The 13,963-nt window shown below is 32.0% G+C and overlaps 1 protein-coding gene across 1 annotated transcript in view; it reads left to right on the top strand.

Moving 5' to 3' along the window:
- LOC127738641 (synaptotagmin-14-like) overlaps positions 1 to 13,963 on the top strand; it is a 35,442-nt gene that overhangs the window by 7,334 nt on the left and 14,145 nt on the right. Inside the window, exons 3-4 of the mRNA XM_052249964.1 lie at positions 7,703 to 7,861; positions 12,976 to 13,208. Of these exons, the coding sequence (XP_052105924.1) occupies positions 7,703 to 7,861; positions 12,976 to 13,208 (392 nt within the window). The remainder of the gene's footprint in view (positions 1 to 7,702; positions 7,862 to 12,975; positions 13,209 to 13,963) is intronic.

Raw genomic sequence — 13,963 nt, 5'->3', positions numbered from 1 at the left:
ATTTGGGTTTTTTTTCTATGAATATTTGAGGCATAGTATAATGTGGGGAAAATTTTATTGAAGGGTAATATTCAACATTGATCAGGTATTAAAAGCTGGGATAAGGTCAAGAGTTGAAGTTGTACACAAAATGTAGTAACGGGCTATAGATAGTAATAGAAAAGTCCTATATGGTCAGAGCCTTTTTGATTAAAATAATGGCAAGGCCACTGAGTCAATAGGTACAGAAGATTTTTTTCATATTCAACAAACTATTGTACTCCTTCTGTTAACAATATTCCTCACTAGTCCTCCATTCAAGTGTAGTTCCCTGTTGGTTTAAAATATCAGAAATCCAGGGTTGTCTTCTGTTAGGCATAAGTATATACATGTACTGTAAATTCAGAAATTGTTGCAATGGGTTTGATAATTCGATAAATGTGACAGTACCAGGTTCCCAATAATAAAACTGGCAATCATGATTTCAGTTGTGGTTTTCCTTCACAAAATTTTTGCAATTGCAGTAATTATATCTCTCATTTCAACCAGTAATCAGTAAATCCCATTGATAAATGCATGTATTAATTTCCTAATTTACAGTAATTATAACTAGTTATAATTTAAAACAGCTAAATTATATCATTATCAATAATGAAATAAACAAAAATGTAAATATATGTTTATTAAAATTCTCACTTTGGAACAAATTTTACTTTGTAAGGCAATTATTTAAGAATAATGTAAGGTTAAAGCTAGTTTAAATGGAAAATACCCCTGTTGGAGATAATAATTATGTAATTCATGTATTCATTCAGTGACAATAATGTTCCACTAAAGTGTATCAAGTATTCTATTTCAACTGATAATCAACAAAATTACATAATCTGTTGATCCATACATGAATACATGTATCCTAAATAACAATAAACAATCCAAAATACAATTATAGGATCTATTCTGTTATTTGAATGACAATATCTTGTCGAACAATACAAAATACCTGCAGCAATATTTTCATCCTATTGAATTTGATAGGATATTGATTGTTAACAAATTTAAGATTATCTTACAGCGGAATAAATGTTTTATTGAACTTTCCGTGTTCATTATTTACTTGTCGGTTATCATTATTTTAAATTCAATGCTGTTAATATTACATTGAAGTATCTCTCTTTCTTCGTTAGACCTTCTAATTAATCTGTGATTGATACATGAAATGGAAAATAAAAAAGGAAAATGTTATAAGGTTCTGAAGTGTTAATGGGAATACAATATAAATTATTTATGGATACTAATGAAGTTTACTGAAGTGTTGATAATTCACAATAGACATGATAAGCTGTAACCAAGCCATGTTATTTGGATCATTTGTTGTTTTTCTTTGTATGTACGTCTACAAGTATTTTGGGGGAAGAATTAGGTATTGGTGGTTCAGGTGGGGTCTGTTGAAGAGAGGCGAAAGATACCAAAGGGACATTAAAATCATAAGTTGAAAATAAACTGACAACGCCATGGCTAAAAAAGAAAAAGACCAGCTGACAAACAACAGTACACAAAACACAACATAGAAAACTAAAGACTAGACATCACGAACCCAACACAAAACTGGGGTTGATCTCAGGTACTCTGGTAGGTGAGCCGATCCTACTCCACATGTGACACCGGTCGTGTTACTCTTATAGAATATGTTGATAAGTTATATATAGTGATAAGACATCACCTAATAGCAATTTGAACTGTCCAATATTTTTGTGAATTCCTGTTATCCTTTTTAGCTCACCTGGCCCTTTGAGGACCATGTGAGCTTATGCCATCACTTGTCGTCGTCGTTGTCTGTCATCGTAAACTATTTCAAGAATCTTCTCTGAAACTACTGGGCCAAATACCTTTAAACTTAAATGAATGTTTGTTAGGGTATCTAGTTTATAAAACTATATGAAGTTTTGATCCATCAACAAACATGGCCGTCATGGCTAAAAAAAGAACATAGGGGTAAAAATTTTCAGCAAAGTAAGATCTACAAAAAAGTTGATACATGTATGACCAAAATTGTCAATTGACCCCTTAAGGAGTTATTGCCCTTTAAAGACAATTTTACACAATTTGTTCATCATGTTTGATAACATTTAAAAATCTTCTCCTCTGAAACTACTTTGCCTAATACTTCTAAACTTTAACTGAATGTTCCTTAGGGTAACTTGTTTATAAATTGTATCATTTATCTCAAAAACTAAAGCAGTTAGAGCAAAAGTGACATGGAGTTAAAGTGATGAATAAGTCAAAATCTATCTGCTATGAAATTTTCAGACCAATTGGACCACCCATTGTAGGATTGCTGTCCTAAATAGTTTATTTTTATGAAATTTTGCTGTTTTTGGTTATTATCTTTAATATTATAATAGATAGAAAGTGTAAATGGCAAAAATGTTCAGCTAAGGAGGATCTACAAATAAGTCAAATGATCAAAATAGTCAATTGACTCCTTAAGGAGTTATTGCCTTTGAAAGGTTTATTTTTTACATTTTTTCGTGCAAGTCTATTACTTTTTCAAAAAACTTCTTCTCTGAAACTACTGGGCCAAATACTTCCAAACTTTAACTGCATGTTCTGTTGGGAATCTAGTTTGTTAATTGTTTCCGAGGTTTTGATCCATCAACAAACATGGCCGCCATGGCTAAAAATAGAACATAGGGGACAAAAGCAGTTTTTGGCTTATATCTCAAAAACTACAGCAGTTAGAGCAAAAGTGAAAAGTGAAAGAAGTTAAAGTAATAAATGGGTCATGATCTATCTGTAATGAAATTTTCAGACAAGTTCGACAACCCATTGTTGTGTTACTGTTGGAAATAGTTTATTTTTATTAAATTTTACTGTTTTTGGTTATTTTCTTTAATATTAAAATAGATAGAAAGTCAATAAATGGCAATACATGTTCAGCTAAGTAAGATCTACAAATAAGTCAACATGATCAAAATAGTCAATTGACCCCTTTAGGAGTTATTGTTTTTTTTGGTACTTTTACAAATTGTGACTTGGATGGAGAGTTGTCTCATTGAAACTCATACCCCATCTTCTTATATCTATTGACACAACAATAAATATTTATGCATACACATTATAGGGAGGTTATTTGATAGACCTATAATGCCATGAGGTTTTTTTTTTAATTCAATGGGTCCAGAACGTGTCCTTGTCCTTCATGTACAATCTCCTTTGATGTTATTTTTTTCTCATATTTAGTATGATATTAGAACTTCATTTACCGGGGTATCTGCTGTTCTGATGACAAACCGTACTGGATCAAGGAGTATGGCTTATATTGAGTTACTCTTTTTTCACATTTACCAATCCTTTTCATTTAATCTGAGGTACATATATAAGAAGAGAATCATTTACAATACAGGAAATTTTAATTTTCATTTATCTAGGATGTCTGACCAGAATATGCATGCAATATTTTTCTCCGGATGTTAAACAAACAACAGTCAATCATATCCCAGAGTCATCCGTTAAACAATAAACTCCTTTACCACCCCTTTTCTCCCAGTCATGATCAGAATATGCATGAAATATTTGCCACTAGATGCTAATCAAACAACATTAAAGTCCTTTCTCCAATCTCAGTCCTCCATTCAATCATAAAAAGTTTAGTAAATAAATTTATTGTAATGTGCCAGGTAAGCAACACAGATTCCAGAGAGACTTATTTTTCAAAAGCTTTTGTATTGTATGTCTCTGATTGGATGACAATATTTGTGATCTTCAGTTGATGAAATTAATGTCTGTTACTACAATAGAACAAACAGGATACTTATTCAAGACTCATTCTAACTCGTTGGAGTAAAACAGTTATGAATCACCTTAATAATCAACACATGATAGTTTTTGACATGTATATTGACAACCCGGAATCCTATTAATAATTGATATTGTTAGAAAGTTTCTTATGTTTTGTTACAGTTCTAATTATCTGCATCTTGCATGACTATAGGTGAAAGGAAAAAAGACATTATAGTGTCACATCTCGAAAGCCTAATGAGTTCATGTATCTTAATAATAAATTTTATTTATATTTTTGGATAAGCGAGGTTAAAGACTATGGATTGTTGATTTCCTTCGAGTTTTGTCAGTTTATTAGCTATGATATTCAGATAGAAACAGGGTATGTATCATACCTTTTTGGAATAATGATTCCCACGGTGCACATAAATTCTGATTATTGTCTTAAAAGTACGCAGAATAATCAATGATAATGAAAAAGCTATTATTGAGATGTTTAGAAAGATACTAAGCTTTGATACTGGTGAAAAGACACAACTATTTTCTTGTTGTGGACTATTCAGGAAAAAATCTGTGGACAAACATAAAACTCCTAAAAATAATAAAAATTTGAAGTATGAGGAAGTGAAAAAGGAAGATTCTACGGACAAGAATGGTAAGAGCTACATTTCAATTGATTTTATTAATTATTCATTCGTTATATTTACTGACCAGCCATATAGGAATGTTATATAACAGATTATGTATAAATGGAATGGAACGGACAATGCATTGCTTCTAGGTAAAGAAACAGATAGGTCATTTGTACACTTTTTGAATTTAAATTGTGAGAAAAATAGGTGTTGTAAGAAGGTTCCAGGAAATCTACATTTTAGTCTCTTTTATAGTATTTAGAGATTGATTGCATGTGGTAAATTATCTTGCTTAGGACATGCAAATAAATTTTATATTTTTTGAATTTGTTTATAAGTTACTGTGTCCAAGCATTGTGTGAATATTCAGAAATCAGGTGATTTTTTTAACCCTTAATTCTTGCACTAAAAAGCAGACTATGTTTTTGTAGATGTAAATAAAGAAGTTATGAATAAATCACTTGCTGTCAGATGATTTTCTTTGAAGAGACAATTATGTGTAGAATTTTGAAAGTTGGATTATGATTCTTAAAAAATGGAAATTTTACAATGCTAATGTATTTGTCAAAATGATGATAGTTCATTGCTGGATAATGGTGATGTGGTCTTTCATAGCTGACAGTAATTTTATAAACTAAAGTCCGGATATAAATGTATTATTTAGTAATACCCCGGTAATTCAAATTTGAAAAACAAACTATTAAATTGAAAAACAAAATAAGATTAATTTTGGTGGGTTGTTTTTCTTTCAAATTTGAATTATTAGTTAATCACCCAACTTTGACCAGTACATGACTGTCATTTAGTTTTTCAAGCAAAAGATGCTTGACTTCATTCATATAGGTCTACATAGATAAATCTGCTGAGAGTAAGTTTGTGAAAATTATGGAGACAAGTAAATTGTTTCAAAATTAAACTTCAATAATATGATATGAAAGTCAGAGTCTTGATAAACCTAATAATGGTCATACTAAAGGTAGTGTTGAAACTGTTTATAGAATAAGCAAATATAATATTACATGGCTTTGTTTATTATTAATTGATAATAGCATATTCTCAATATCATTGACATAAGTTTAACTTTAGGATGCATATTGCATTATTTGGAAACATTTATTTTGTTTATTCCTCAAACCAACCTTTAAAAAATTACAGATCCTGTGTCCATCCTTTACTTACAAGGATCTGAAAGGGCTACATTCTACTTTCTGTTTTAAAGACTTTCCAGGGTTCTTTTTTTTTGTTGTAATGATACATACCTTAAAAAGGTTGGAGGCAGAAGTTTCATCGGCTGATGTTTTCATTACTAGAATAGACGGATGCTTGTAAGCAAAGGGTGGACATAGGATCTGCATTTTAATCAGATTGTCCTCAAACCTTCCTGTTGCTCACAGTCTAAACATGCTCATGATAGAAGAAAGGTCTTTATGTAATACAAAATAACTGATACCCATGACAGAAAAATGAATACTAGTTTCTTAGTGTAATGTTTTAAATATTTCTCTTTTACATATTTTAAGTAGAAAGTAGACTTGCTGACAAGGACTTGAGAGTGTTAGAAATAAAAACGTTTTTACTTTTGCTTTTTTTTCACCTGAAAAAGAAAAAAATATTGATTTATTAATACTGTTTACTATATTTAATACCCAAAGAATTACAAAAAACAATATTTGCACAAGCCATCTGAAGGTTAAAAGGTTTGCGGCTAAAACAATGTTGGTAAAAGATTGTTATGCCTTGTACACCATAAATCAATACCCTTTTCCATCGGGACCATTAAAATTAAGTTTAAGCAGTCCCATGTAAACTCTGATTAATGTTTTATAAAATGACTTCAATATTGATAAAAAATAAAATAAAAATCAGGTAACTAAGTTGTACTGTATGTTATATTGTTATGAACATGGATGATTTCAAGAGAAATGAGAATTTTGTATAAAACATGTTTTAATTAAAAGCATAAGCAAATAAAGTCAAACAGTTATTTATTTGATTGCTAAGGAATGTCTGTCCTGAAATTGCTTTCAGTTGATTTAATTATTCAATCTGTTGGGGATAGTTAGAAGAATAGATAAGCATGTAACCTTACTTTAACTTAGATGCAGTTGACCTTTTGGCCACATTTGATCTTGAAGTAATATTAATATGAAAGTAAAGATATGGTATGATTGCCTATGAGACAACTATCAACCAGAGTTCAAAAGACGAGGATAAAAGCAATTATAGGTAACCATTCGGCCTTCAACAATGAAAAACTCATTCTGTATAGTCTTCTATGAAAGGCGCTGACATGAAAAATGTGAAATATATTTAAAGAGAAAAACAACGGAGTTATTTATACAATACAAATAACAAAAAACAAATATGACAAACATGAACTAACATTGACCTTTGAATTAACATAAAAATGTCTTATGAATTTTCCACATTTTGCACTATACCTTCATGCTAGGAAGAATATGTGTGTCAAAGTTTCAGTCCTGTTGGGACAAATATTCCATACCCTTTGTTCTGTCAGGAACAAATACTGTACTATATTTCTTTCAGTGGAAATAATATTCAAGAATGTTTCTTTCATTTGGAACTAATATAAAAAAGGAACTTATATTCCATGAAAATTCCACCCTACCTATACACCTTATTCTGACTCTTGAGTCAACCAATCTTCCTCCTTATTCTGAAATGCTGGGAGGATAGGTAGAAAATACCAGCTTCAAAGTCCTTCATTTAACTTGCCAATGATTGAACTGACAATCCCTTTCAGTTGAAGTGAGTTAGCTACCCCATATAGACAATTGCAGAAGTTTGATCTTTGATTACTGGTAGAGGTAGAAATCACTAATTGAAAAAGGCGAACAACTTAACAAGAAAGTTTACTGTTTTGTGTTTTTAGGTTGCAGCCTCATTGACATGTACATTTTTTGTACCCAAGTTTCCTTTTTATTCATGTGAATTAATCTTACAACTGTAACTATACTTATGTTATCCACTCATTTGTTCAAGTTTTGAATTCTATTTTAATTGTATCAAAGTTTAAATTGCTTAGTTTGAACTTAGATAAATCTAAGGTAAAGTCACCCAAAACAAGCCAGTTGCAATGGTGAATACCCCGTATTTATTTAAATACCAAGCAGCTGTTTAAATAGCTTTGGATAAAATTGATACAGAAGTTATACATATAAACAGACTGTATCATAATGTATTGATGATAGATATTAAACATTAAGAATATTGGTAGCAGTGAGACTGTCAATTACAGGATAGTTTGGATGTTTTGGATGTGGTCAGTACATATATTAACTTTATTACAGGAAGTGCTTTTGCCTATGAGGATGAAGAATCGTCTAGTGATAGCGATGATGAGATGCAAAACAAGTTTCATAAGGCACATAGTATAAAACGTTCAGACACACTGCACAGTATTAAAAGTAGCAAAAGTGGTAAAGCAGGCAGGCGACTTAGTCGTAAAGGTGGGTAGTAATATTAACCCTTACCATGTGTTTCCCATCATGTAAATGGTTCAGTACTATTTTTAAAAGACATGTGGCTTTTATTGGTATTGTGTCACAGCCATTTTGTTGACTGAATGAATACCTGAAATAGAGTGATTGTTTTTTAGCTCAGTGTGTCCAAAGGGCTGGTCGAGGTCTCTGACAAGGACAGACATTTTCAGAATGTTGAGATTTACCTAATGTCCATTTATGTCAACTTCACCGACAACTTCTTAAAGGAGTTATTGCCCTTACCAATCTTTTTCATTTTTGTCGAGCCTGCGACTTTTGTCGCAGAAAGCTCGACATAGGGATAGCGATCCGGCGGCGGCGGCGGCGGCGGCGTTAGCTAACTTCTTAAAAGCTTTATATTTTAGAAGGTGGAAGGTCTGGATGCTTCATACTTTGTATATGGATGCCTCATGTTACGAAGTTTCCGTCAGTCACATGTCCAATGTCCTTGACCTCATTTTCATGGTTCAGTGACTACTTGAAAAAAAAGTTAAGATTTTTTGTAATGTTAGATTCTCTCTTATTATAAGTAATAAGATAACTATATTTGGTATGTGCGTACCTTGCAAGGTCCTCATGCCCGTCAGACAGTTTTCACTTGACCTCGACCTCATTTCATGGATCAGTGAACAAGGTTAAGTTTTGGTGGTCAAGTCCATATCTCAGATACTATAAGCAATAGGTCTAGTATATTCGGTGTATGGAAGGACTGTAAGGTGTACATGTCCAACTGGCAGGTGTCATCTGACCTTGGCCTCATTTTCATGGTTCAGTGGTTATAGTTAAGTTTTTGTGTTTTGGTCTGTATTTCTTATACTGTATGCCATAGGTCTACTATATTTGGTGTATGGAATGATTGTAAGGTGTACATGTCTAGCGGGCAGGTGTCATCTGACCTTGACCTCATTTTCATGGTTCAGTGGTCAAAGTTAAGTTTTTGAGTTTTGGTCTTTTTTTCTAATACTATGTGCAATAGTTCAACTATATTTGGTATGTGCGTACCTTGCAAGGTCCTCATGCCCGTCAGACAGTTTTCACTTGACCTCGACCTCATTTCATGGATCAATGAACAAGGTTAAGTTTTGGTGGTCAAGTCCATATCTCAGATACTATAAGCAATAGGTCTAGTATATTCGGTGTATGGAAGGACTGTAAGGTGTACATGTCCAACTGGCAGGTGTCATCTGACCTTGACCTCATTTTCATGGTTCAGTGGTTATAGTTAGGTTTTTGTGTTTTGGTCTGTTTTTCTTATACTGTATGCCATAGGTCTACTATATTTGGTGTATGGAATGATTGTAAGGTGTACATGTCTAGCGGGCAGGTGTCATCTGACCTTGACCTTATTTTCATGGTTCAGTGGTCAAAGTTAAGTTTTTGAGTTTTGGTCTTTTTTTCTAATACTATGTGCAATAGTTCAACTATATTTGGTATGTGCGTACCTTGCAAGGTCCTCATGCCCTTCAGACAGTTTTCACTTGACCTCGACCTCATTTCATGGATCAATGAACAAGGTTAAGTTTTGGTGGTCAAGTCCATATCTCAGATACTATAAGCAATAGGTCTAGTATATTTGGTGTATGGAAGGACTGTAAGGTGTACATGTCCAACTGGCAGGTGTCATCTGACCTTGACCTCATTTTCATGGTTCAGTGGTTATAGTTAAAATTTTGTGTTTTGGTCTGTTTTTCTTATACTATATGCAATAGTTCAACTATATTTGGTGTATGGAAATATTTTATGATCTATTTGGCAGTCACGCAGGTTTTATTTGACCTTGAACTCATTTTCAAGGTTCATTGCTCAGTGTTAAGTTTTTGTGTTTTGGTCTGTTTTTCTTAAACTATAAGCAATAGGTCAACTCTATTTGTTGTATGGAAGAATTGTTAGCTGTACATGCCTGCCTAGCATGGTTCATCTGACCTTGACCTCATTTTCATGGTTCATTGGTCAATGTTTAGTTTACTTGGTTAATGTTAAGTTTATGTGACAGTTGTAATAAAGCTTTATATTTAGGACTATCAACATAATATCAATGATTAGTAAAGAAGGCGAGACATTTCAGCGTGTGCACTCTTGTTGTGTATTGTCTTGAAAACTACCGTATACATGTAATAGAGAGGGTGGAAGGCATTTGGCTACAGCATAGCAAGTTTATTTCCATAGAGATACTCCATTAGAAAAGTGAAAGAATTGGACTTAAAATGTCAAAATTATTGTATTGATTGAAGTCATATAATTACATTAACATATATACTATTATAAAATGTACTTTATAATATCAGTGAGTTGTGAAACTGAGTTAATATATTCTTATTGAATATAGAGACATGCCCATCAACAATTGAAATTAATTTGAAGTGATGAATGTTAGAAAAATGGCAGACAATTATATTATATCATGCTTCATAGTTTTAGTTCATGTATTTTTAAACATCAGTCTGATTCTCTTTTATACATTGTTATACATAGCTATAACTATAACTTTGTTTGCTAATTGAACACATATGGGCCAAGTAAAAAAACAAAAGTAACATAGTTCAGTATTAACACAATCAAGAGTAACAAGAAAAAGCAGTTAACAAAACACAAAGACATTCTGTACTTTCACAAATACATTTGATGCTGTTACCACAGTGTTTAACGTAAAATATTTGCTCAATATCATTTTCAAATATGGCAAGTTCACTTTATTTAATAATATGTAAAACTAGTAGTGTTATAGTGACTCATTGAAGGTTGATGGCATTCCACATGCTCTTGTATTTCCTCTTCTTGTAAATGAGACCAACAAAAAAATATACAGATGTTAAGAAATTAAAATGACTAAAACTACGGGTGTCATTCAAAAGAAAGATTAAGATTTATTAAATTCCTGCTAAAGCACAGGAGATTTGTTTTCTTTGAGAAATGTTCTATTAGTACAATGCTGTGAAATTATTGCCAGCATTCTAACCATCTTAAGTACTGATTAATTATTCAGGAAGTTATAGAGTAGAATTTATTAATTCTAAAATATTTTGAAGTCTTAGATATTAAAAAACATTTATCTTTCCCAACACCTAACACCTTTCCAGAAAGCACTAGAGACAACAGGATATGCTGAAATGACAAAAATGGTAGTAAACTATGATTAACAAAATCCATTTCTTCTGTTTAAACAGAATTGTTTTGGCAATGAATCCTTGGAGAAATATTAACAAAATTTAGTTTTCATCTCTTGGGAATCCTGATATATAACATACATCATACAATGACTGTAGTAAATTTCTCATACATTGCAGTTCAAAATACATAGAATATGTAAAGCAAAGTCTTTAAGAAATGAACTAAGTAAGGTCAGAAACGGACTGGCTCAATGGACCAGTGTGGGCTTTTCTCACCATTTGGCATTTGTTTATTGACCAGCATAAACCTTTGAATAGTTCTATTCTCAAACTGTTAGGCAGATAGAAACTAAACTTTATCATAATGATCCCTAAGGTATCTAGTTTAAAAATTTAGTCTGATGTTTTTGCTGATAAAAAAAACATGGGTGAAGTTACACAAAAAAAAGGTGATAGATGTAAAATTGAATAAAATATTCTATTATTAAAAAATCCTGACAGATGCAGTAAAACAAAGGCAAAAGATACCAAAGGTACATTCAAACTCATACATGTAAGTTGAAAATAAACTGACAACGCCATGGAAAAAAGAGAAAAAGACCAACAACAGTATACAAAACACAAAAAAAAAGAAAACTAAAGACTAAGCAACTTGAACCCCAACTAAAACCGGGGGTGCTCTCGAAGGGTAAGCAGATCCTGCTTAAGGTCATATAGCTGCCAAGTTTTGAAAATAATGTATTGTTGATGGCCTTTTAATAGTATTGTTGATAATCTCAACCATCATCTGAACAATTTCATGACCACCACAGAGGCTGCTCTGGCTCCAAAAAAAGTTGGAGCCAGAAAAAGCACCAGCTGCTATATTTTGTCGGCAGTTTGAAAAACTTAGAGCCAACTTTAGTGCCAGCTGGAGTCTTTATTTCCTATACCCAAATTGAAACAGTGATCAACTTTAATTTCAAATTTATGTTTACATCTTTTAGCTTTAAGTGTCCACCTCACCTTAAAATTAAATATTTGACTGCTGGTTAATTGGTACCTTTCTTATTTTGAATGATAAATATTTATGATTCTCTTAAAGGCTTATGGTTGAACACCCCAGTAGCCTTCAAACTTAGTTGCAACTAAAATAGAATAGTTCATTAAAAAAATTCTGAAAAATATCAGTAAAGTTGCAATTGCTAACATACTTTGGTTAAATGTTTGTGATGCTTGTTAATCCAAATGGAAGTAGTCAGTAAAACATGTCAAAATATAACATCCCATTTCTAAACGATATAAGACTAAGGCCTCACTGTGACTTTGAGATGAAGAACAGCAATAAAAGCACTGTTCCTTTGCTTTTTGTGTGTTTTTTGCTGTGCATGTACTGATTTTGTGTCATGGATGGATACCCAATATCCTTTGTTTTTCTATTATTCGATGTTTTAAAACCTGATTAATCTTCCTCACAAAATCTCGTCAGGCACTAATAGGTGTTATTGATGCTTTAAGACAAATGATAATTACCATTAGTTATCGAACGTAGCTGTGGTCATTTCCAAAAATATAACAGAAGTCAAAACAATTATTTTTAAAAAATCCTCACAAGGTCTAAAATTAAGCTAAATGATACATGACAGCTGTTCCAAAATATATTTGATGAATTCTTGACATCTTACCCATCCACCAGTGCTCTGATTTTCCTAAGATTATGTGCTTTGTTTATGAATTTCCCTACATATACCAGTATATTATGTATTATTGCAACTCGATTGGACTTTTAATAGTTGAATTAAAGATTTTCTCCTGAATTAACTGGGTAAATTTAACCACATTTGAATCATTACAAGTGAGTGTGGTATCAGTATTATATCCAATATGAGCATAATTGTACATTATTGGTATAATGATTGATTTTGTGTTATGCATGGACCATGGTGGACAAAACAGGCTCTAGTTCAACTTAAAACCTTTTTTATATCATAACAGATCCTGTTGCCAGTAGCCAGGATTCATTAGCTGATCAACTGGTAGACTCTAGTGATACAGAAACTGTTGTAAAAAGAAAAGACACGACTGGCAATGCCATAGGAGATATGCCATGTGATTCAGGCTCACAACAGCAGTTAATATTTGACAATAAAGCATACCAGACAGAGCCAACACCATCATTATCTGGAAGTGAATATACAGCAGAATTACAGGAAACCACGTCCCAAGATGTATGTATTATTATTCCAGGGAAACTACTTTTATTTATAGGTTGTCCTGAATATGCATGAAATAATTTCCAGTGTGTACTGAGAATTCAGAAATTATTGCATGCATTTAATTTTGAGATTTTTGAAAAATTGACAAAGATGCAAGATTAATTATTGCGATTTCAGAAAAATCTGCATAAAGATAATGTATCAGATATCAAAATGTGAGTTCTTATTATTGCGATACCAACGCAGTCGCATTATTCGCATTGATAAAAACCTTGCAATAATTTCTGAATTTACAATATTAAGCAAGAAATAAACAAACAGTCTATGTACAGGGATCCAGTTTTCAATGAATTTGACACACAATTGAAAGCATAATAGTTGTTGATTTGTTATGTGAAAGACTGAACCTACAAGGTCATAAATTTTCAAACAAGGATTTCTCTACAAATCTAGTTGTACTCTGTAATCAAATATAAGTCACCTCAAACAACCTGAAAAGGGAAAAGCAACAATTAGGCAGAAACTTTCAATTGATGGTATTCAAGAGAATAAACAAGTGAACAAATGTATTCATGTATTACTGTGCTCATGCAGAGGTTTATACTTCCAGAACACTGATATATTTGATGAATTCTCAAGTTGTAGTATGAATAGGTGTAAAGCAGGCTCAGTGTAATTAACTATTTCCATTGCATCAAATTTTGATGATTGACTCTTTAGTTAATATGACTTTGTAATTACTGTAAATTCATGAATTATTGCAAGGT

This window comes from Mytilus californianus, unplaced genomic scaffold (genome assembly GCF_021869535.1).
Source record: "Mytilus californianus isolate M0D057914Y unplaced genomic scaffold, xbMytCali1.0.p SCAF_4, whole genome shotgun sequence".
NCBI classification, from domain to species: domain Eukaryota; kingdom Metazoa; phylum Mollusca; class Bivalvia; order Mytilida; family Mytilidae; genus Mytilus; species Mytilus californianus.
This window is presented reverse-complemented; position numbering and strand designations above follow the sequence as displayed.